The sequence below is a fragment of the Schistocerca nitens genome, chromosome 9 (assembly GCF_023898315.1).
Source record: "Schistocerca nitens isolate TAMUIC-IGC-003100 chromosome 9, iqSchNite1.1, whole genome shotgun sequence".
Classification (NCBI taxonomy): domain Eukaryota; kingdom Metazoa; phylum Arthropoda; class Insecta; order Orthoptera; family Acrididae; genus Schistocerca; species Schistocerca nitens.
This window is the reverse complement of record NC_064622.1, coordinates 59,082,592-59,109,047: the sequence shown is the minus strand read 5'-3', so window position 1 is coordinate 59,109,047 and position 26,456 is coordinate 59,082,592. Positions and strand designations below refer to the sequence as shown.

General features: G+C 39.6%; 1 protein-coding gene across 1 annotated transcript in view; it reads left to right on the top strand.

Moving 5' to 3' along the window:
* The window catches only part of LOC126203999 (alpha-crystallin B chain-like), a 72,357-nt gene extending 47,162 nt beyond the window's left edge, over window positions 1-25,195 (top strand). The window contains exon 3 of the mRNA XM_049938430.1: window positions 24,882-25,195. Within this exon, the coding sequence (XP_049794387.1) occupies window positions 24,882-25,061 (180 nt within the window). The 3' untranslated portion in view covers window positions 25,062-25,195. The remainder of the gene's footprint in view (window positions 1-24,881) is intronic.
* Window positions 25,196-26,456: the final 1,261 nt, after the last annotated feature.

Genomic DNA, 26,456 nt, shown 5'->3' with positions numbered 1-26,456 from the left:
TTCAATTCGCGGTTATGGGGACGGGGTGGGACGTCAGCAAAGTCCTGGGACAAAGAAATTCCCGCCAAAATTTGAAATTCCCGCCAAAATTTGAAATTCCAGCCAAAATTTGAAATTCTCGCCAAAATTTGAAATTCTGGATAAAATTTGAAATTCTCGCCAAAAATTCGAAATTCCCCCAATAGGCTTGGTAGGGAAGGGGGATGGGCGAAGAAGTCGGGAATCCACTTGCCAGCGGAGGAAATCAAGTGACGTCTTCCGAGGGTGGGGGTATTTTATTCATCAATTTAATTAATTTGCAATTCTATTTGATATCAAAATTGCGCCTACTACTATCATCATCTAACAGATTCCCAATTTTCTTTTCCATTCTTCTGATATTGTTTTTACCAGCAACTTGGATGCACAAGCTGTGAAGCAGATCGTGTGATTGTTCTCGCACTTGCCACTCTTGCTTTCTTCGAAATTGTGTGGATGATTTTTTGCCGATAGTCTGATGGTATACTGACAGTCTCAAACATTCTACACACCAAAGTGAATAGTGATTTTGTTACCTCTTTCACCAATGATTTTAGAAATTTTGGTGGCATGTTATTTTTGCCTTTAGCTTTTTTTATCTTAAGTCTTCCACAGCACTTTTAAATTCTGATTCTAAACTGGATCCCCTGTCTCTACCCTATCGACCCCATCTTATGCTTCTATCACGCCATCAGACAAGGCCTTCAATGTACTCCTTCCACCTATCTGCTCTCTCCTCTACATTTAACAGTGGAATTCCCATTACACTCTTAATATTACCGCCCTTGCTTTTAAATTCAGGAAAAGTTGTTTTGACTTTTCTTCTTGCTAAGTCAGTTTCTTTTCTTTTTTTGCAATCATTTCCTTCTCGGTTTCTTCACATTTTTCATGCTGCCAGTGATTTGTATTGTTGTGTTCCTTTCTTTTGGCATTTCCTTCTTTCTTTGATCAGTTGAAGTGTTTCATCTGTTACCCACGGTTTCTTTGGAGTTAGCTTCCTTGTAGGTGTGACTGTTCAGCATCTGTGATTGCCCTTTTTAAAGATATCCACTTCTCTTCAACTGAACTGCCTATTGTGGTATCCCTTACTGCAGTATCCGCATCCTCAGCAGACTTCAGTATCGCACTTCCTTCAACACTGATTCTTCGTCTGATTTCGGAATCTCTATCTGACTATGATGTAATCCAGCTAGAATATTCCCGTGTCTCCAGGTCTCTCCCTTGTATAGCTTACCCTCTTGTGGTTCTTGAACAGAGTGTTTGCTATTACCATCTGAAATTTATTGCAGAACGCAATTTGTTTTTGTTCTCTCTCATTCCTGTTTCCAAGCCCATATTCTCCTGCAACTATATAACCACATTCCTATCCCCCATGCTTACTAGATTTTCATCTCCCTTGACGTATCAAGTTACCCGTTCAGTATCCCATATACTTTCCTCTATCTCTTCATCTTCAGCTTGCAACGCTGAACTATCGTGGTCGGCGTGGGTTTGCCTTCGAATCTGATGATAACAAACCTACCACTGAACTCTTCACAGTCGCTCACTCTCTCCCATACTTTCCTATTCATAACAAATCCTACTCCTGTTACACCATTTCCTGATGCTGTTAATATTACCCTATATTCGTCTGACCAGAAATGCACATCTTCTTCCTACTTCACTTCACTCAACCCCATTATATCTAGATTGAGCCTTTGCATGTCCGTTTTCAGATTTTCTAGCTTTCCTACTACGTTCAAACTTCTGACATTAAATGCTGCGCGATGATACTGGTTGTCATAGACACACAACACCATCACCTCTGGTTTGTATAACTGGTAATATGGACAGCATTCATTACATTTCTGACGTGTTAAGCCCGGTGGCTGTGCCCTGTCTTTGAAGTTCAATGATGTCAGCTTCTAAAAATGTAATACAAGACTCTTTATCCTGCTGTCCTGATATACCATTATACAGAGAATGCTCGACTGCTGCCCTGTCCAAAACATTTACGTCTAATGAAGCTACCTGGTCACGATTTCCCGATGGAGTAGTCACAAACAACAATGTCGATTTATTATGCTAAGACTTGTCGTATCTTGGATTTCACTGGAAGAATACTATTTAAATATAAAGGTTGTGTCGAAAAGTACATTACAACTTTGGAATGATGTAAAGATTTATTGAGAATTTATTGAGAATCGTTAGATGTCATGTTGTTGTAAACATCCTCAAGTCATAAATAAAAGTGTCAAGTGGTTTGGTATGACTACCGTTTGTGACGTGGCAAATATCCCAGCAGTAATCAATTCCTTCCCGCATCGTCGCACTGTATCGGGAGTAGCTTGTGCAACGATAGCGTGGATTCGATTTTTCAGGTGGTCTAAATTGTTTGATAGTGGAGGAGCATACAAACGGCCTGTAACGAAACCCCAGAGAAAGAAAGTCTGCGAGCGAAGTGGACATGTGATTGGCCCTTCATCGCCAATCCATCTACCTGGAAAGCAATTATCGAGGGAACCTCGAACTACTGTGAGGAAATGAGGTGGTGCACCGTCTTGCTGGTAGTAAACCATCCCATCTCGGTCATCCTCATCGATATGAGGAATCAAAAAGTTTTCAGTCATATACACAATACCAGTGATAGTTTATCCACGAAGAAGAAAAGGCCGTACACTTTCAATTTGTTAAGGGCGCAAAACACATAACTTTGGGGCTATCAAGGACGTGTTCCACGGTGGTATGTGGATTTTCGCTGCTCCATATTCTACTGAATTTGTAAGTAGTCACCATTCCACTGATATGCAATGTTGACTCAACTCTGACGATTACTGTGTTCGGGAATGTGTCATCGCCCTCTATCCGATGCAACATTTCTACACAGAATTCCCCACGAGCAACCTTATCTGCATCACTATTGTGCTATGCCATTGTCAATCTGTATGGTTTCAAGTGTAAACTTCTACGCAGTACTCATAAAACAGTCTTTTGTGGAATGCCAGTCCCATGAGATACACGTCGCGTTGATTCTTGTGGACTGCAGGCAAAGCTCTCCCTAACTTGCTCGACGTAATCAACACATAGACGACCTGGTGATTTGTTAAGTCGCCGTGAACAACCCATCACATAAAGTTATTGTGCCAAAAGTGGATTGTAGGCCTGGTTGGAGGTACTTTTGCTTAGTTGGTGAGAAATTAGCGCCGAATAGTTGCAGAATTTGTTTTATGAAACCAGATCACACAGCGAATTCGCTCCGCACCAGTGAAAACCATTTTAACAGTGCTGTGCACTTGCCCCCCTGATGGCGGAACGGGGTACTGATGCACTACAAGTATCAAACTTGAGGTTGGTACAATATGACACGTCTACCGATTCTGTAAGTTATCTCAATAAATTTGTACATCATTTCAAAGTTGTAAAATCCCTTTTTTACTCACCCTGCACTGCGAGACCATAGTCTGTATATTCATATTTGCTGCTCGGCTCCAGGTCAGTGGAGGAAACAATCACTACTTTATTTATTTTTTGGAAACGGCTTTAACCAGCAACGCGAAAAGAAACACTTCGCTAGTGAGATAATTTTACGGCAGTTAAATATTTTTCGTACCATCAGTGTGCAATGTGGGAAAGGTCTTGATTCTTTTATATATTTGTTAATAAAGTCAATGAACGCCACTTCTGCAAGAGGGAATAGCCGACCACTGCCACGATGTAAATTTTATCGTTACCTGATTTAATTTCTGTTTGTAATACCGGTGCTATACATGTATATAAATGAATCTAGGAGAACATTAAAGAAAATAAATTCCATAAGCATTTTCCTACTCAGATTTCCCTAGAGCTGAGTCCGATAACAGGCCAAGATTACAAAACAGGATTATGTTTTATTTGAAAAATCAATACTATTAAATAACTGCATTTATATTTTTCTTAAAGATGTAATCAGTGAGAATATTCACATCTCCTTTCATACATTACATGAGAAATGCCGTGACGAACCTAACATTTTTACTTCAGTCCTTCTGCACACATTAACAATCAACTAAGAATCTATATGTACTTTTTAACTTTTCCTGTTTCAGCGATTTGTGTCCAGCGTAACGTTATTCTTTGTGCCGCTGGGTATTCTTTTCACGCGTTGTCCCTTATGTTGATGATTTAAAGGATAAAGAGGAACGTGCGATACGAGTTGTTGGCATTGACCGGTGACATAGGAAACATGCGCGAAACGCCACAAACAACATGTCGACTATAACATGATGTTATTTGCGATTTTTTTCGAATGGGCTAAGGTACAGTTCAATCTCTAACCATAACCAAGCTATTTTTTTAGCATCACATTCGTCGGCTTCACCAACTCGCAACCAAACTGTTATACTCCAACCTATCCTGTACCTCGGGCTAAGCTACAAATCAGTCTGTCACCACAACTAGTTTTATTTTTTTGCTTTCAAATTCTTTCGCTTCGCCAACTAACAGCAGAACTGTGAATATATGTGCCAAAAGGTGAGGTGACAGCAGCCATTAACATTACGTCACTGGTAAAATCCGACGACCCGTATCGAACTTTCCTCTTGACCCGATTTAAATTGCAAGTCACATAGTGCCATCATGTAGGCCAACGACTACACTCGGTCCACAAAGCCGTCCCTCGCAGTTACAAAGGACCATCAGAATGTCTTTGAAATAGACTTTGGGTCCTGATGTATTCTTCTCACGAAGAGTATATTTCCGCTGATGATCTTTGCTATATTCGTACTTCGATAATTCTGGAGACGCGATATTGACTTCCGTCTGATGACAGTATGCTGTACCCCCCCCCCCCCCCCCCCAAGACCCCTAACATCTATAACTGCGGCCACGAATGTTGGCGTTCGAGTTTAGGCTTGTTCTGCGCATCTGCGACTCGCGCTCTCCGACAACCCATGAGAGTAGTCTTCTCAGCGCTATGATCTACATCTACAGCCATACTCCGCAAGCCACCTGACGGTGTGTGGCGGAGGGTACCTTGAGTACCTCTATCGGTTCTCCCGTCTATTCCAGTCTCGCATTTTTCGTGGAAAGAAAGACTGTCGGTATGCCTCTGTGTGGGCTCTAATCCCTCTGATTTTATACTCATGGTCTCTTCACGAGATATACGTAGGAGGGAGCAATATACTGCTTGACTCCTCGGTGAAGGTATGTCCTCGAAACTTCAACAAAAGCCCGTACCGAGCTACTGAGCGTCTCTCTTGCAGAATCTTCCACTGGAGTTTATATATCATCTCCGTAACGCTTTCGCGATTACTAAATGGTCCTGTAACGAAGCGCGCTGCTCTCCGTTGGATCTTCTCTATCTCTTCTATCAACACTATCTGATACGGATCCCACACCGGTGAGCAGTATTCAAGTAGTTGGCAAACAAGTGTACTGTAACCTACTTCCTTTGTTTTCGGACTGCATTTCCTTAGGATTTTTCCAATGAATCTCAGCCTGGCATCTGCTTTACCGATGATTAATTTTATATGGTCATTTCATTATAAATCACTCCTAATGCCTGTTGTTGTTGTGATCTTCAGTCCTGAGACTGGTTTGATGCAGCTCTCCATGCAACCCTATCCTGTGCAAGCTGCTTCATCTCCCAGTACTTACTGCAACCTACATCCTTCTGAATCTGCTTAGTGTATTCATCTCTTGGTCTCCTTCTACGAGTTTTTCCCCTCCACGCTGCCCTCCAATGCTAAATTTGTGATCCCTTGATGCCTCAGAACATGTCCTACTAACCGGTCCCTTCTTTTTGTCAAGTTGTGCCACAAACTCCTCTTCTCCCCAATACTATTCAATACTTCATCATTAGTTATGTGATCTATCCATCTAATCTTCAGCATTCTTCTGTAGCACCACATTTCGAAAGCTTCTATTCTCTTCTTGTCCAAACTATTTATCGTCCACGTTTCATTTCCATACATGGCTACACTCCACACAAATACTTTCAGAAACGACTTCCTGACACTTAAATCTATACTCGATGTTAACAAATTCCTCTTCTTCAGAAACGCTTTCCTTGCAATTGCCAGTCTACATTTTATATCCTCTCTACTTCGACCATCATCAGTTATTTTGCTCCCCAAATAACAAAACTCCTTTACTACTTTAAGCGTCTCATTTCCTAATATAATTCCCTCAGCATCACCCGATTTAATTTGACTACATTCCATTATCCTCGTTTTGCTTTTGTTGATGTTCATCTTATATCCTCCTTTCAAGACACTGTCCATTCCGTTTAACTGCTCTTGCAAGTCTTTTGCTGTCTCTGACAGAATTACAATGTCATCGGCGAACCTCAAAGTTTTTACTTCTTCTCCATGAATTTTAATACCTACACCGAATTTTTCTTTTGTTTCCTTTACTGCTTGCTCAATATACAGATTGAATAACATCAGGCAGAGGCTACAACCCTGTCTCACTCCTTTCCCACCCACTGCTTCCCTTTCATGCCCCTCGACTCTTATAACTGCCATCTGGTTTCTGTACAAATTGTAAATAGCCTTTCGGTCCCTGTATTTTACTCCTGCCACTTTCAGAATTTGAAAGAGTATTCCAGTCAACATTGTCAAAAGCTTTCTCTATGTCTACAAATGCTAGAAACGTAGGTTTAACTTTCCTTAATCTTTCTTTTAAGATAAGTCGTAAGGTCAGTATTGCCTCACGTGTTCCAATATTTCTACGGAATCCAAACTGATCTTCCCCGAGATCTGCTTCTACCAGTTTTTCCATTCGTCTGTAAAGAATTCGTGTTAGTATTTTGCAGCTGTGACTTATTAAACTGATAGTTCGGTAATTTTCACATCTGTCAACACCTGTCAACTCCCAGATAATTTATAGAATTAACTCCTTCCAGTTGCTGATCTGCTACATTGTAGCTAAATGAAAAGGGATCTTTCTTTCTATGTATTCGCAGCGATTACACTTGTCTACATTGAGATTCAATTGCCATTCCCTGCACCATGCAGGAGCAGATGCTGATGTGGATATCGTAGCCAATGCGAGCATTAAAAGTGATCGTAGCGAGTTATTTAGTGAACTTTTATTCCATTTATTTGGGAGTTGTCTCAACTGATGGTGATGGTATGCGACGAATTCTGGCCGCGCGGGATTAGCCGAGCGGTCTTAGGCGCTGAAGTCATGGACTATGCGGCTGATCCCGGTGGAGTTTCGAGTCCTCCCTCGGGCATGGATGTGTGTGTTTCTCCTTAGGATAATTTAGGTTAAATAGTGTGTAAGCTTAGGGACTGATGACCTTAGCAGTTAAGTCCCATAAGATTTCACATACGTTTGAACATTTTTTGAACAAATTCTGCAGAAGAAAACCAGAGATATAACTTGCAGTATATACGCTTTTCTGAAGCGCAGAGCACGTGTGTGGAACCGGCAACAATGCAATACACATCCGTGTCTCGAACTCTGCGAACCGGCGTCGTTCGTGGATCGGACTATAGTAGTATGTTGCTTCAAGGTAACAGCACATTGAGGTATCATAACAAATACGTGACCCTTATAATTAAATGTCTGTTAACGACTTAGCAAATGTATAAGTCTTCAAGAGATACTGTGATAAACGACACAAAAGAGGAAAAATACATGTCGTTGCGTAGTATACTGAAGAAAGATGTGATTTATGGAGACCAAGAAAGCAGGTTGACGCCCTGCTGTATGCAGTTTTTTTTCGACTTAGCGTTTTCACCATATACTGGGTCTTTCTTATGAATGTAATACAAATATGTTCTGCAATATTCGATGTTCTTTGCATTTCCGCCTTGTCAGAAGAGAAGGATGAAATCAATTGCACTCGCAGCAATAAAATTCATATTCTTCCTTGTCATGGCGTCTCCAATCTTGTCCAAGATACGAGTACAGCAAAGACCATCAGCAGAAATATACTCCTCTGTGTGAAAGGAATTGTATCAAGACCAGACGTCTAGTTGTCTCGCAGTATCGTTTGGCCTGCATGAATCTCACAATATTCATGGAAGAGAAAAGAGAATACCCACTTGTCAAAAAGTAGTCTGGTGTGGAAGGGAAAGCATAGCTCGTTAATTCAAGGATCAGAGCCTAATACACTCTGTACACACAAAAGTAAAATTCACTAATTTCTTGTCGTTCATGGTGATGTAATTTGCTTGTCTTGGCGTCTCCAAACTTGTGTTTGTAGGTGTTAATACAAGGGTTGGAACTTTAATAGTGGCAACTATTTATTTACAGCCCGTACAAAATAGATACGTGTTTCATAGTTTTACTGACCTTCAGAGTAGTCACCAGCATCGTGTATAACCCGTTGCCATCGACGTGGAAGTCGTGGGATACTCTTAGCAGTGCCAGTTGTGTTGACAGTTCGAGCGGCGCGGTCTATTGCCCGACGAATTTGTAGCAGTTCTGACGCGAATGCCGTGAAGTGTTCGCTTCAGTTTAGAAATCGAGTTAAACTCACGAGGGCTTAAGTCAGGGGAGTGCAGTAGGTGGTATAGCACTTAGCAGCCGCATCAGTCAAACAAATCAGTAACAGCTTGCACTGTACGTGCTTGAGCATTGTCCTGCAAAATGATGCTCAAGTTCTGCAGAAAATGTCATCACTTCTGTCTCTAAGCTGGTCGTAGGTTGTGTTTCAAAAATTAACAGTATAGAGACAGAAGTGATGACACTTTCTGCGGGACCTGACCATCATTTTGCAGGACAATGCTCAAACACGTACAGTGGAAGCTGTTAATGATTTGTTTGACTGATGCGGCTGCTAAGTGCTATACCACCTACTGCACTCCCCTGACTTAAGCCCTCGTGAGTTCAACTCGATTTCTAAACTGAAGGAAACACTTCTCGGCATTCGCTTCAGAACTGCTACAAATTCGTCAGGGAATACACCGCGCCGCTCGAACTGGCAACACAACTGTCATTGCCAAGTGTATCCTACGATTTCCACATCGCTGACAACGGGTTATACACAATGCTGGTGACTACTTTGAAGGTCAGTACAACTTTGAAAGACTTATCTATTTTTTACGAGCTGTAAATAAATAGTTGCCACTATTAATTCTCCAACCCTCGTGCATGGTGATTCAACTGACCTTGCCAATGTCATTTACGCAACCCACCATGTTAATAACCTGGCCATGCGCGAGATTTTCATAGTGACTCGCTCGCTTCATGCAAACTATTAGTCTTACACAAAAAATTAAGAGGACCTTTTTCATAGAAATTTTCCACCAGGATTCGGTTTCGCTGGAGGCCACGGTTTTCGAGTTATTCATTAAAGAAACGTACAAAAGTTGTCTTCAAACGCTTCTCCACCCACACATTCAACCCTCACCAGTCAGGATTTCCAGTATGTTTTTCGTGGCAGTCCCTCCTACCACTGTACAAAAATTCCCGAATTCACGAACTATTCCACATATTCGAATATTTCGTCTCTGTTGATTGGGCTGTTACGGCACCAGTATAGTCGACTATTTCGTTAATGTTATTTATTTAAACATACCCTCAAGGGTAATGCAAGGAAAACGGCTACTGTAAACACTGAAACTAATGGCTTTGACAATTTGATCCAAGCTTAACCCTTACAAACACAGTAGTTTCGTAGCCAGAAGGCCTAATGAATACAACGACTTATTTATTTAATGCTGTTAAAATTCACATAACTGTCGAGTAAAATTACACATACACCAACTTTCCAACCTGTAAAGCCAGTGCGCCGGCGGCATAATAAAGTTAGTCTGAAACGTCCCCTTAGAACAATTATACATGACTGTGCTTAAACTGACACACAATATTTTTTAGCGCAACGCAATCTGACTTTCAATAATCTCTACAAAAGAATGGCCCTGACTAACATTAACCTATACCTTTCACAAACCACTTACCTCACAAAAATCTTCGTTACTCGAACTACTGTAATACAGCGAGCGCCACTACTGCCAGCTAAATAAAAGATTCAAACTACGGAAGGCACTAACTACTGATAGGCATAGTTAGCAAATGAAAGATTTTAATAGAGAACAAACAATATATTTACCTTAATAGTCATAATATATATAGCAGTTCATGACATCCAGTCTTACAAATTTCAAAACTCCGCCATCTCTCTCCCCACATCCACTACTGCTGGCGGCTCACCTCCAACTGCGCAACGCTATGCGCTGTTAACAGCCAACAGCCCAACACTACAATGGCGAATATTACAACAATGCCACCCAGCCACAGACTACACACAGCACAGCCAGTGATTTTCATATAGAGCGCTACATGGCGTTACCAATATAAAAACCTAAACAGCCTACTTACATAGCCCCCATGGTCCCCCAAAAAAATTCTACAAATTGTTTTGGGCACTGGCCATTACATATTTGTTGAAATTTTTGCACAATTACAATAACAGAGAAATCAAATGCACACACTTATTGATACAATGTTGGTCAAAAGCTAAAATTTTCTCACAGACCATAAAGACAGTCCTGATCATTCATCACAGTAAAATTGCAGTGTTTTTCTCAAAGTCTGAGCAGTAAAAGAAGATGCACACCGACGTAGTGGATTTCCATGCAGTCTTGAAGAAGTAGTGTTGTCCTTCTAACGGAAAGAGAGTGCTGACTCTTGACATGCAGACAGGTAATGGGCCACAACAGAGCAAATCCACAGCAGAGTCAGTCGAAGTTTTAAAGAATATTGGTAGGTAGGACATCACAGAGCAGACCCACTATAGTCTTGGTAGAGAGTATGGTATTTGTGGGCCACCAGAGGTGCAGACCCACTGTAGTCCTTGTAGAGATGGCTAGCAGCCATCCGTTGCGACTGTGCAGGTGCACAACCGCCATAGAAGAGTCTTGTGGACAATATAGCAAGTACATAAACCACCACTTGTGCACTCACAAAGTTTTTTTCTAATTGTCCTTAGCAACAGCAATGCTGTTAACCAGTCCCTTGTGGAATTAGTAACACACGTGCAAACACTATCAGTCCCTACTTCTCACATATTGTCTATATTCTATGAACAGCAGAAACGTGTGCAGTGAAATGTAACTTACAAGTTACTTAATTACTGGTATCAATTACAATTTTATAACATAAGAATAAAATAACAAAGGTACAAAATACATCATTAAAGAACATAACAATACAGATAACATTTGTAGTAAAACAGGCTTTACAAAAGAATAGAAATAAACATGTACATCAGTGTTACAAGAATTATGACGTAAGTACATACGTAAAAGATCAGAATAACTTTTGAAACATCAACTTCACACATGAGCATTAAAACAAAACAGAATAAATAATGTCTATAAACATCTTTACAAAGAAAATGACATATTATTAATGCAAATTATATTTGAGGATAACAGTGAGCCTCATCATAGTGAATGTAACTGAGTATTGGAAAAGTTCTACAACATAAGTCTTATCAGATAAACACAAAAGACAGGAAGAACACAAATGCACAAGAGTACACAAACACTTAGCGGAATGACAGAAAAGGAAATGACAGGGTTTGTTTTACTGCAGTATCTTGCAAACAAAACTTTCTTTACTTTTTGGAGATCTCCCTTCGTTCTTCATTATTTCAAAAGGGTGCTATCTATACCTGCTTTCTGTACTTTTTTCGTAAAACTTCTGAATGCATTTCTTCCAGTTCATCGCAACTCATTCTCTTATATAGTCTACCCCCTCTTAAGCTAACTTATATCTACTGAGCTCAGATATATATACCAAGGGACGAGGCAATGCAGCAGCACATAACAAATTAACACAAACAGCAATGACAAAAATTCAAATTGGCAAAGCAAGCAGCATAAATTAGCAAAGCAAATGCAATATTACAACTAATATAAGGCAATGCGCAGCAAACAAGAAAAATGAAGCTGTAGTAAAACTGGCTAAACAGAGTAATACAAAGTCAAATTCAGTAACATTATGCCTGGTGAACAGCAGCAGCAAATGCAATAACTTATATCTAAACATGACAAAGCTCAAGCAGAAAAAATATTACAGTAAAAATGGCCATGTTTACTACCTATGTCACATCTTAACACTAGAGTGATGCATTACGAGAACTTACACTAGCAGATAAGTTACCAAATCGTAAAAAAAATTATTTATGCAATTCCTGTGAAGGGAAATGTCTAGTTATGTGCCCTCGTTTTCTTCGAAGTAGATCATAAATTTCTTATTGACTGGATCTGTAGGCATAAAATAACTATATTAGTACATCTATTAAATTTTATTTTAACCAATGCTGCGGTGCAGCTAGAAACTAGATATTAAACAAATTGAGCAATCTCTCAACTAGAAAGACAATAGATGTAAAAATGTTTCTCATCATTTCATTAGGCATTTTAGTAAATATCATAAATTAAGAGCTCCACAGTATAATCATATGTTTTCAAGTTTGAGCGTGTCGTATTTGCGATGCTTTCTACAAAGAAATTTCAGTAGCGAGGATAATGGCCTCCTTTCTTTTTTTTCTCCACCTGTGCCTCTGAAAGGCACATACTAATGGCTTTTTTCCAGGAGACTGTCGCGCAGCTGGGTGCCCACGACGCATTACATGCAGGTGATCACTTAACTTTCTTACCGAAATATTTACGACACCGGTTTGCACTACAGTGACAGTCTCATATAAAAATTTCACAGGTCGAGAATTTGCGTTTCAAAACTGTTGAAACAAAATCCTGTAAATATAAAAGTGTCCAAAAAATTTTCGCCAGCATAGTGATACATTCACGCATATACAGACATTTCATAACTCTTAAAGTACGATTCTCGGTTTCTAACATCCTTTTTCACAAACCAGAGTTCCTAACTTCTATTCATTATTCATATACATATAAACACGTAATCACATTCCTCATATAGCATCAGCTTATTGATCATAAACATACCGCAACAGCGTAATACACATCGTCATCATAACATCATAAAACCTCAGCCAAATCTCAAAATCGTCGTAGCTTCCTCCAATAATTTCAAAACCTAAAAAAAAATTCTCTGCTCATGTCAGAAGTGTCATCTACCTCAAACCTACTTTAAAAATCATGATCCCATACCAAATACATCATTCAAAGCTCTCATAGTATCACAATGGTTCCGAAAAAATATGAACATTTCACAAAGTACAGACAAAATACAATTTCGTAAGTGTGAAGTTATCCAACGGTGTAATTACGTAAACATCTGTCACTGATGTAGTAAAATAAATGTTTGCCTCTCTCAGTTAAATGATCAGATAGCTGTGTAATTTATGTGTTAGAGAAATATGGTACCGATGTGTAAAGTTGTATAAGGAAATATCATATTAGCCAGGGCTCCTTGTGCTTGCCAAACACATGATACACAAAGTAAGCGTGTATCCCCCTGAGGATTAATGTAATTATACCCTCAGGTGTTACAGATTACAGCAATGGAATGAAATGTAACACGGAAAACCTTTATATCATTGTAATTCAAAAGTCTTTAAAATTAAATGTTTTAAGTACAAAATTAATCACTCAAATACGTGTACTGTAGCGCTAAACTGTGCGTCTTGTTGTAAGATAATCTCTGTGGATGTGTCGTAGTTATCGTCCTCCGAAAGCTAAGTTCTGCAGAAGTCAATGTACTTACCTCATGATAAACAAAAGTGAAATGCTTTGCGTATATATATCTCAGTTATTACGCTTATTGCCGTGATGAAGAAAGTACTATAATGTAACGTATTGTTGTGCTACGAAAAAGGCTGTCTCCTTGTAGCTATACCACAAAAGTTACTACTAAAACATGTTTTACTTTCCAGAAGAATTCAGAAAAACTGTGCAGATATAAAACAGATACACCGTAAAAGCAACATTGTAAATTGTCACTTATTAGTAGCGTCGTGATAAAATCGTGTAGCTGTCACATAAACTAACCACTGTGTCATCTGGTATCTCACAGAAAGTACTTTAAATCCAGAATGTATTTTCAAGTAAACCAAAATGTTGCATTAAAATCTCATTAGCAGTACTGGTAAATGTTCTAAGTATGTGAGCCTTATAGTCGTTACGTAATCGTGCAACTAACAAGCAAGAATGTACACACACAATAACACGGTGTCGTCTGTTCACAATAACAATGCATTCGTAATTTCTGTTTAAATAAGTTCTCTTGGTTCTTGACTGGATATTTAACTTCAAACATTGTTTCATGTTAACCGATTCTAAGTCTGACAAAGCATACTAGTAATGTAAAGTGAAAAGTTATATGGCAAAGACAAAGTTAAAAAGCAGATTATCTTTCAATAAACGGTTTTACATGTGAAATGTGGTGTAAACCTTTACTCTTCCTAGTACGCAGAGTTTCAACTTCAACGCAATTATCATGTGGTATACGTCGGATTCTGTAAGGTCCATTGTAAACTAGAAAGAATTTGTGACTCAAGTGTTCCTTCTTATGTGACAGTGAATGAGCTTTAATGAGAACTTTCTGACCAATATATAATTTCTTTGCATTTGCTTTACCATTTAGTTTTCTCCTTTTGTCTGCTGCAGATTCTGTATTTTTAATAGCCAAATCAATTATGTCTTTGTGTCGAAGTTTACGTGTATTCGGGAAAGGTACAAGCTCTCTGATTCTGTTCGGTGGTTCTTCATGCTTCAGTACAAGAGTAGGTGGTAAAGCAGTGGAGTTATGAGGCATTTCATTCAGCACGTTTTGAAATAAGTGTAAATATCTGTCCCAATGCTGATGCTTTCTGTGTCAATAAAGTCTGCAAAGCTTATTGATTTCTTTCATAATCCGTTCGGAGGGGTTACAATGTGGTGAGTACAATGAAATAAAAACAGGTTTCATTTTATGATTCCGAAGCATGCGTGACCAAACAGCAGATCTGAATTGCGGTCCGTTATCTGAAATGACTTTACTAACGTGTCCAACTTCACGTAAGAAATTTTTAACAAAGGCGTTAGATACAGACCGTCCAGTGGCTTTACGTAACGGTGTGAAAGAAACAAATTTTGAAGTAAGTTCAACAGCGACTAGAACGTACGGAAATCCATTAGATGTTCTGACAAGCGGTCCCAAGAGATCAACAGCAGCACATTCTTTTAATTTAGAAGGAACGATAGGAAACAGCGGAGCACGATGGGAGATAGTAGATGATTTCGCCTTTTGACAAAGTTTACAAATAGACAAGACTCTTCGAATTCTCTTTTCCATATTGTTAAAATAACAAGTCGTTCGGAGAATATGATAACATTTTCGTGGGCCAAAATGTGCATAGCTGAAATGAATGTACCAAATGAGCTTATTAACAAAATCGTCAGGAATGCAAAGTACCCATAGCTTGTCATCAACAGTGCAGCGTTTGAACAGTATGTTGTTTCTAACCAGATAATAATTCCGAATCTGTGTGTGTGTCATTTCATGCCATTTGCTTTTGATGTCTTTCCAAATCGGATCTTTATCTTGTTCATGAACAATGTCCTTTAAAGATGTGGCGATGAAGTTTTCAAAGGCGACTTTCTGAATGTAAAGAATACTGAAATTTTTCTCGAGGTTGCATTCTGTGTTACTTTTCTCAAGCCCAGCCGGTGCGCGTGACAGTGCGTCCGCAACAATGTTCTCCTTGCCGGGAATGTAGACTATTGTGAAGTGGAATTCTTGCAGAAACAATGCCCAACGTTTTAACCTGTCATGATTTAATTTTGAAGACATAAGAAATTGTAATGCACGGTGATCACTGTATGTTTACGTGCTTACCAGTAAGAAAGAAACAGAATTTGTTAAATGCCCAAACGATAGCTAAAGCTTCTAATTCAGTAACGGAATAATTTTTTTCAGATTTTGTTAGCACTCGGCTAGCAAAAGCAATGGTTTTCTGAACGGTAGTGTTATTTTCTATGGCTTCTTGAAATAAATGGGCACCAAGACCGACTTTAGAAGAATCCGTGCTAAGGCAGAAATCTTGTGACAGATCTGGATGAGCTAGTATTGGCGCGTTAAGTAGCGATTCTTTCAAAGAATTGAATTCCAACTGTGCTTGTTCGTCCCAGTTCCAAATAGTATTTTTTCCAGTGAGAGAACAAAGTTTTGGTGTAACAAGAATTTGCATATTCAGAAAACGACGGTAAAATTTACGAGACCTAGAAAACTGCGGACTTGTTTTTTTGTGGATGGAACTGGAATGGCTCTGATTGCTTCTAACTTTTCAGGATCCGGCTGAATGCCTTCAGAAGAAATAATATGACCCAAAAACCTCAACTTTGACCTACCGAATTCAGACTTTTCCAAGTTAACTGTAATTCCAGATTCTGCAAAAATACGTAACAAACTGTTGAGGATGCGATTATGTTGTTCCCATGAAGCTTCTGCTATTAGAATATCGTCCACATATAAGGTGATGTGACGTTTTAAGAACTCAGGTAACATGAAATTTAGCCCGCGAATGAATGCTGCCGAAGAAATGTTCAAACCAAAAGGAAGTTTCCGAAACTGATAACAAACGCCGAAACAAAGGAAAGCTGTGTATTTTCTACATTCTGGATGAAGTTGGATCTGATAAAAGCTGGATCTGAGATCAATGGAAGACAAAACTTTTACACCATTAAAATTTTGAAGAAGTTCTTCCAACGTTTGCGGCCTGTCTGTTTGAGGAATAATGATAGTATTGATTTGTCTCGAATCTAAGACAAACCTGATCGATCCATTTTTCTTCTCAACAACATGTAACGGATTGTAGTATGAGCTTACTGCAGGCTCAATAATGCCCTCGTCAAGCATAGATTGTATTTCTGTTCTAACACGGTCCCTATAATGTGATGGAATTACGTATGGTCTAACACAAAATTTAGTATGCTCACGAACACGAAATTGGTATTGAAATCCCTTGATTGTTCCTGTTTTGTGAGTAAAAACTGTAGAATGTGCTTGTAAAATCTCAAAAAGGTCCTGCCTATCAGTGTCATTACAATTCTCAATTGTTTGAATTTTATTCTGAATTAACTCATCAGTTTCAAATATGCCGTCGATATCATCCCTGTCAGTACTTGCAGAGTGATTGTTAGTGTCTAGTTCCGTAGAAAATTCCGAACTGTTGTCTAACAGAAGGTAAAGCCGATTAATTTCCTCGTCATGGTTTGAGAGCCAATCTTCAAATTTCAAAGCCATTGACTTACCTTCTTTCTCTAAACTTATTTCAGCATCGTGAAAGTTTAAGATTGCTTTGTATTCATTTAAAAAGTCTACTCCCAATATAATTTCCGTCGACAATAATGGAACAATAAGAAAGTTCATAGAGAAGCTGTGGCTTTGACAAAAGAATTCTAAGTTGGTTTGTTGGCGTACATCTATACTTTTTCCAACGATTGCACCTTGTAATTTAATCTTACGTAACGGAAGTGTGGGGCAATCGTTCGATTTGTTGCATTTGCTAAAAGCTGTTTCACTAATTACTGAAATGGGACTGCCAGAGTCAAGTACTGGCGTAAATTTTACGTCATTTACAGTAATGTGAATCACAGGATATGCAATGTTGTTATGTTTTACGTCGTGTTCCTGGAGTAAGATGTCCCTAATGTCTTCCATTTTTACGTAATTACTAGCTACGGCAGCTGCATCGTCAGTTTCATAAGTACGTTTTGTGGCTGCCAGCGGTATGAGTCATTGCCTATTGTGTCTTTGTTGGCACGCGTCGTTATTGGGATTTGGAGACCTAACTTCTACAAATTCACCTTATCGAGAGGGCCCTGCCCTGTTTGAATCCGGCCAGTTCTGATGCAATTCAGGTCTGTTGTTACGATCATATCGTCTGTCGTCATGTCGGTAGATTCCATAGTTTCTTTCTTGTCGGTCGTGTGGTGGAGAATTTCTCCCTGAATCGTAACTGCGCGCTGGACCGTTGCATCTAAAGTTATTCTGTCTCCCTTGATAATAATTATTTTGGTTCCCATATTGTCTGTTTCTCCGAGTGTCTCTGTGATAGTCATTACTGCGGAGAGGTGATCTTTCCCTGTAATTATTACTACTCTTCCAATGGTTGTCATACGGGTGGTGTCTGTTTTGGTCACGATTTACGTTGTAAGAATAGCCTTGTCGTGTATTATTTCTGTCATCGTGGAATTGTGACAGATGTGACCTGTAATTGTTGTGCTCCTGTTTTCGCGTTCCGCGATTGTCAGTGTCAATTTCCAGTTCTTGTAACAGTCCATGAAAAGCTTCAATGTCGTCTTTGCAACGTCCTGCCAAAATAATATGTCGTAAATGTTCACGTAATTTGATTAAGCAAATGTGAATGAGTTCTGAGGGGCTGTATGGGTTTGACAGGTACTGATTCTTGTGCAACATGTCTTCAAAATATTTCACAAGACTGGAAAATTCAGATTGCTCGAAATGTTTCATCATTATGAAGCTATGTTTTACACGGTCTTGTGTAGCTTGAGACCAATACGCTGAGAGGAAGGCATGATAAAATTCTCCTTCACTGTGACAATCGTGAATGACCGATCGCATTCTTACAGCTGGTTCATTCTCTAAATAGCCACACATAAATTCTAACATGTGCTCCAATGACCAGTTGGGAGGAAAACAATGAGAGAATTGATGAAGCCATGCATGTGGATGAATGTCGTTGCCAGAATTCTTAAATGTTTTGAATTTACGTGTAGTAATGAACAGCTTATAGTCAAATTAATCGTTTCGGCGAGTCGCATGTCGGTCATTGTTACGTCGTTTCGGCGGTTCCATTTCAAAATTCTGTGCAACTTGCCAATTTCTTTCATAATTTCCGAAATGCCCTGTGTTATTATTTTGTGGCTTTTCCGTATTTCTAAGTCCCCCTTCCCGTGTTGGAGCGTGAGTGTCCTCTGAAATATGTAATTTTTGTATTACTTGTGACAACTGATCTTGTACTTCCCGGATTTCTCTTTTGTGTTGCGTATTAATTTGATTCTGATTTTGTTTGAATTTCTTAATTTGTTCATACTCTTCTGTGTCAGTGATGGCTACAGGTCTTGTGTCATTCAGATCATCATCTACCTTTGCAGATAAGTTAGTGAACTGATCCGAAAGTTCGGCTACTTTCTCCGATAGTGTACTTATTTCCTCAGTGTGTTTTTCTGAACCAAATTTCAGAGTGTCCATTTGTGTGAAAATCGTATCTACTGTGTCCTTTAAGTTTTCCTGAGTTTTTGCAAGTTGCGTAACCGAAACGGTAGATGCAATTGAGTCAATTTTAGCTTGCAAGGTCTCATGATTTTCATGAACAATAGTTTGCAGTTCTTTTATGGCTGCTTCGTGATTCTGTAATGCATTTTCATGACGCGAAAAAATATGTTGGAAATGCTCACAAATTTGTGTTTTTACGACATTACAGACTTTTTGACATTTCGATTCAATGTTATGTAACTCAGTAGTTAAATCTTCACGTGTTTGTTCAAGTGTGGTGTCTAACTTTTGAAGCTTTTGCTGTGTTTGTCTCTGATTTTGTTCCATTGTGTCTAACTGTTGCTGTGTTTATCTCTGGTGTTGTTCCATTGTGTCTACCTTTTGAAGATTTTGTTCCATTGTGTCTAACTTTTGAAGATTTTGTCCCATTTGTTTCTGATTTTGTTCAAGCGTTGTGTCTAACTTTTGTAGCCTTTGTCCAATTTGTTGCATTAACTGTAATAACAATGCACTGGTGTCTGAAACATGTTCCTCAGTGCTTTTCAGCAGTGAAGTTGCACCGGCAACATTCACATTTTGACAAGCAGAAAATGTGTCTTGACTTATTTGAGAAAACGGTGAGGACCCAAAACCTGAATCTGCAGTATTTGCAAGATTGTGTCCTGTCATTCCCGATTCCTGTGGCGGGCTGTTGCCGACCGATCGATCGATAATGCTTCCCTGTTCACTAATTGTTTCACTGTCTACACAATTGTTTGCCGCCCGCTCCATTTCCCTATGCACAATTACCAAATTACTATGTTGAACATTAGTTAATTCATTACACGGTGGCGCTAACACACTGCTTTCGTCTTCACTGTCATTTCTCAGTTTACTTTGGAGCCTAGTATTACGTTTTTCACACGCCATAACTGTCACAATATTTCACACGATAACACAGAAAAGCACAATTTGAAGAGCAAATATAAGAGAACACATTAACATAGCACTGAAAATAATATCTAGTTAATTGCAAGCGCAGCTGCGAAATACTTGGTGCAAATTTACATGCGTGCCACACCTGTTTTACTGTACAACAATGAAAGACTGCAAATACAAAGGAGATTCTCTCTACAATTACGCGCTAGCAATAAACAAAATCTACACTAATTACACAAACTACAAGAAAAAATCAGAAGATTCCAGTGAGGTATCCTCGGCTAAGGGTCGACATATGAAACGTCCCCTTAGAACAATTATACATAACTGTGCTTAAACTGACACACAATATTTTTTAGCGCAACGCAATCTGACTTTCAATAATCCCTACAAAAGAATGGCCCTGACTAACATTAACCTATACCTTTCACAAATCAGTTACCTCACAAAAATCTTCGTTACTCGAAATACTGCAATACAGCGAGCGCCACTACTGCCAGCTAAATAAAAGATTCAAACTACGGAAGGCACTAACTACTGATAGGCATAGTTAGCAAATGAAAGATTTTAATAGAGAACAAACCTTAGTAGTCATAATATATATAGCAGTTCATGACATCCAGTCTTACAAATTTCAAAACTCCACCATCTCTCTCCCCACATCCACTACTGCTGGCGGCTCACCTCCAACTGCGCAACGCTATGCGCTGTTAACAGCCAATAGCCCAACACTACAATGGCGAATATTACAACAATGCCACCCAGCCACAGACTGCACACAGCACAGCCAGTGATTTTCATATAGAGTGCTACATGGCGTTATCAATATAAAAACCTAAACAGCCTACTTACAAGTCAATGAAGACCAAAAAAACTCGAATATGGGAAATAATTCGTGCAGTCGTAAACATCTGTGCAGCGGTAGGAGGGAGTGTCAAGAACAACATATTAAAAATCCTGACCGGTTGGGGCTGAGTGTTGGAGTAGAGGCGCGTTTGAAGGCCACTTTTGTACATATTTCTCGAATAACTCGAAAACAACGTCCTCTAGCGAAAAGGTTTTCACGCGTAAGCTACATCAAATCTTCTACAAAAGGGTCGTGTTCGCTTTTTCTGTACGACTAACAGTTTGCACGTAGCGAGTGAGAGAACATGATTATCTCGCGCTTGTTTTTTGAACGCCGGATATAACATCGGGGGTTGCATAAAACGACATCGGCAGGGGCAGCTGAATATCTTATATAATTTGGTTTGCATTTATAGCTGCTTCACTTGAAGCAATTGTATGTCTCGCTATGCACAAAATTAACATTAAATATTGAAACCTTCCCGTCTCCTTTATATCTCTTTTGTTAATGATAACCTTCCCTTTTACAATAACCTATGTAACCTTCCCTTAGGATTTCTATCTCTTGCTTAATAATAACAAATGAAATCTCCCCTTTGAAATTTATTCTCTTTCTCTATCTTCGCATACAAATTTAATTGCTTCTTATTAAAAGTGATTTTCTGATTATTTCGACGAAACATAGAATGTGTCGCCGTCGTGGCCCTCAGTCGTTATCTGCAATAACCCAAAACTGTTCCTTACCTTTTGTTACTGTTACTGGATCGCCATCTGACAGCTACATCGAAGTTTGACATGAATATACTTACTCTGTTTTACTATACTCTATCAGCTGCTGGAGGGCTTTCATAATAAGTGGCTGTATTTATTACCAAAGCTGACGTTATTCTTTAATAGCAAAGCTGACGTTATTCTTTAATTAATTTGACTGAAGTTACGTAATTCATAATTAAACTTTTTCTTGACAACAATAAAATTTTTACGTTGATGGTTTTTGGGATGGATTATAATTAGAAACGCAATATTGCTGACAAAAGTTAATTATATTCTGAATGAAATGATTCTACAAACGTTTAAATGGGACTTACTTTTTAAAATAATCTTACAACTAGCAATGCGCAAACATACCTTCAGTAGTCTTGAGTTTCTCAAAAAATTAATTCAATAGTATTAGTTCCTCTTATTATAATAGTTAGCTGATGTCTCTGTACATCCGTTTATAATCTCTTGTAAATCATAGCTAGTGGCTGGCAGGCACACCGCTCCTCTCAACCTCTCGCTTCAGACCTGCTACCGACTCGCTTCACTTCTCGCTTACTACGGACTTCCTACGAACGCTAAAGTGCGGTCTCTCCTGCCAACAATGCTTTCTGGTGCAGACAATCCCTGCTACCATTACAAAATGTATCAATACGCGGTCTTTCCCGATCTTTCCTTAAAATGTATCAGTACGTGGTTTCTCCCGCCCTTTCTAAAGTTATATGAACAATACTTTGGTGCGGACATTCCCTGCTACCAAAATTATTTCCAACATGACAAATATTAATTATTCCTACTTAATCCTATTAATAAAATATAAACATCTTTCATAAATTGTGATTTTACAATGTTGTTGTTGTTGTTGTTGTCTTCAGTCCTGAGACTGGTTTGATGCAGCTCTCCACGCTACTCTATCCTGTGCTAGTTTCTTCATCTCCCAGTACTTACTGCAACCTACATCCTTCTGAATCTGCTTAGTGTATTCATCTTTTGGTCTCCATCTACGATTTTTACCCTCCACGCTGCCCTCCAATGCTAAATTTGTGATCCCTTGATGCTGTCCTACCAACCGGTCCCTTCTTCTTGTCAAGTTGTGCCACAAACTCCTCTTCTCCCCAATTCTATTCAATACCTCCTCATTAGTTATGTGATCTACCCATCTAATCTTCAGCATTCTTGTGTAGTACCACATTTCGAAAGCTTCTATTCTCTTCTTGTCTAAACTATTTCTCGTCCATGTTTCACTTCCATACATGGCTACACTCCATAAAAATATTTTCAGAAACGACTTCCTGACACTTAAATCTATACTCGATGTTAACAAATTTCTCTTCTTCAGAAACGCTTTCCTTCCCATTGCCAGTCTACATTTTATATCCTCTCTACTTCGACGATCATCAGTTATTTTGCTCCCCAAATAGCAAAATTCCTTTACTACTTTAAGTGTCTCATTTCCTAATCTAATTCCCTCAGCATCACCCGACTTAATTCGACTACATTCCATTATCCTCGTTTTGCTTTTGTTGATGTTCATCTTATATCCTCCATTCAAAACACTGTCCATTCCGTTCAACTGCTCTTCCAAGTCCTTTGCTGTCTCTGACAGAATTACAATGTCATCGACGAACCTCAAAGTTTTTATTTCTTCTCTATGGACTTAAATACCTACTCCGAATTTTTCTTTTGTTTCCTTTACTGCTTGCTCAATATACAGACTGAATGACATCGGGGAGAGGCTACAACCCTGTCTCACTCCCTTCCCAACCACTGCTTCCCTTTCATGCCCCTCGACTCTTATTACTGACATCTGGTTTCTGTTCAAATTGTAAATAGCCTTTCACTCCCTGCATGTTACCCCTGCTACCTTTATAATTTGAAAGAGAGTATTCCAGTCAACATTGTCAAAAGCTTTCTCTAAGTCTACAAATGCTAGAAATGTAGGTTTGCCTTTCCTTAATCTATTTTCTAAGATAAGTTGTAGGGTCAGTATTGCCTCACGTTTTCCAGTATTTCTGCGGAATCCAAACTGATCGTCGCTGAGGTCGGCTTCTACCAGTTTTTCCATTCGTCTGTAAAGAATTCGCGTTAGTATTTTGCAGCTGTGACTTATTAAACTGATAGTTCGGTACTTTTCACATCTGTCAACACCTGCTTTCTTTGGGATTGGTATTGTTGTATTCTTCTTGAAGTCTGAGGGTATTTCGCCTGTCTCATACATCTTGCTCACCAGATGGTAGAGTTTTGTCAGGACTGGCTCTCCCAAGGCCGTCAATAGTTCTAATGGAATGTTGTCCACTCCCGGGGCCTTGTTTCGACTCAGACCTTTCAGTGCTCTGTCAAACTCTTCACGCAGTATCGTATCTCCCATTTCATCTTCATCTACATCCTCTTCCATTTCCATAATATTGTCCTCAAATACATCGCCCTTGTATAGACCCTCTATATACTCCTTCCACCTTTCTGCTTTCCCTTCTTTGCTTAGAACTGGGTTTCCATCTGAGCGCTTGATATTCATACAAGTGGCTCTCTTTTCTCCAAAGGTCTTTTTAATTTTCCTGTAGGCAGTATCTATCTTACCCCTAGTGAGATAAGCCTCTACATCCTTACATTTGTCCTCTAGCCATCCCTGCTTAGCCATTTTGCACTTCCTGTCGATATCATTTTTGACACGTTTGTATTCCTTTTTGCCTGCTTCATTTACTGCATTTTTATATTTTCTCCTTTCATCAATTAAGTTCAATATTTCTTCTGTCACCGAAGGATTTCTACTAGCCCTCGTCTTTTTACCTACTTGATCCTCTGCTGCCTTCACTACGTCATCTCTCAAAGCTACCCATTCCTCTTCTACTGTATTTCTTTCCCCCATTCCTGTCAATTGTTGCCTTATGCTCCCCCTGAAATACTGTACAACCTCTGTTTTAGTCAGTTTATCCAGGTTCCATCTCCTTAACTTCCCACCTTTTTGCAGTTTCTTCAGTTTTAATCTACAGTTCATAACCAATAGATTGTGGTCAGAGTCCACATCTGCCCCTGGAAAGGTCTTACAATTTAAAATCTGGTTCCTAAATCTTTGTCTTACCATTATATAATCTATCTGATACCTTCTAGTATACCTTGTAGTAGTATCTAGTAGATTTGACAATAGACAATAGAAATATACACGTCTTACAATGTGGAGAAGCGCTGTATAATGATGCTCAAACACATAAATTTTGCAGCAGACGGACCGACTCGGGCGAGGGAGTGAGCGTTTGATTCCCATCATAAAAGTTAGTAGGCCTGCCCTCACAAGCAAGAAGAGTGGAAGTAAGAGGTCGACGCCTGGCTCATCGCGGACTAATGTAGCGTCAGACAACGACGCCGGAGACGACGGCGACGACGACGGCGACTCGGACTAGTGGATGACATTCTGACTGACTTTGTTGAGGTTCAGATCTGATTATGTACTTTCAATGTAATAACTGTAATTTCTAGTTTCACTAGACATAGGTTCAGTGAATACAGTGTGACAAAAGGAGTACCGTAGCACCGATTTTGTTGGCTGCTCCTGAAATACATGTGCATGAGTAACAGCAGGTGTGACGTTGTAAAGAATGATTTAGATAATTAGAGCTCAGAACATAAAAGCTACATGTTTATTGTACTTCATTATAAAAATAAACATACAGTCATCATCATCATCAGTGGCGGATGCTGTACAAGATCACAAATGAACACCTTAACTTTCCACACCTTGCGGATTTATTGGTTAGTTTTCTTTGAACGCTGTTAAACGCAACATAGGTGCTGCAGTCTGAAAGATACGGCACTTAAATGTACGGCGCTACTGTCCCTCTAGACTACATGAAACTCGGCATCAGGGTCGCAAATACACCCTCAGCTGTGCACGTTTTAAGGCGCCTTTGCGCATGTGTGTGACTCGCGTGGCGTGATTGCCTCACGGGCCAAGTACAAACGGATTTATATGAGTGCGTGGTCTGTTCTTTCGGACATGTCTGAAAGAATAGATACCATATGAATCTGCAGCTGTTATACAGTATATGTAAACTGAAGGTGGAGAGGGGAAGGAAGGAAAGGTTTCAGTTCATTCGGCAATGAATCCACCTTTTTCAGTGCAGATGCACACATTCGTCCGTCGTCCTGTGAGAATCTCGGAAGACGGAATATGGAGGAAATGGGCTGGGACTGCAGATAGGTGGCCCTCGATGGGAGTGTGGGTCGGCTGTGAGGCGCGCCCAGACAGTCCGAGCAGTTGCGAAACGCAGAGTCCCGGATGGAGCGGTGGTTGCCGGCCCTGCCTAGTATGCAGGAGATCCTGGGTTCGAAGCCCCGTTCGGTACATGCATCACTCGTCGCCGCCGATTCCGCGTAATGTCCCAGCTGACAGCAACGATCTCTCTGTTTCCTTTCCTGCCTTAGTCCATCCACCTTCAAATTACATCTAACATACGGATTTGATAAACAATGTGCCCGGTTCACGATGTGCATAGTGTGAGTTAACGAGCATTTCGCTCTCATTTAAGTGTATGGCAGAAAGAGTCAGCCTTCAGAAATTGTGAAACGAGCCCTGTCGTCGAGGACCGTGTAGCACAAAGAGCGCAGATTCGCCACGAGACGGGGAAATTCACAAGCGTCTATTGTGCTGTAGTGTGCGAGTGAAACTGATGAGAACCTACGTCATAGGGAAACACCGTAGAAGCCATTTGTGGCCAGAGAGACGTAGCAGCGTCAAATATGGTGGATATAAGATCAGCTGTAAAGGGAAACATTTATGGAAATTATTTAATTCTGTA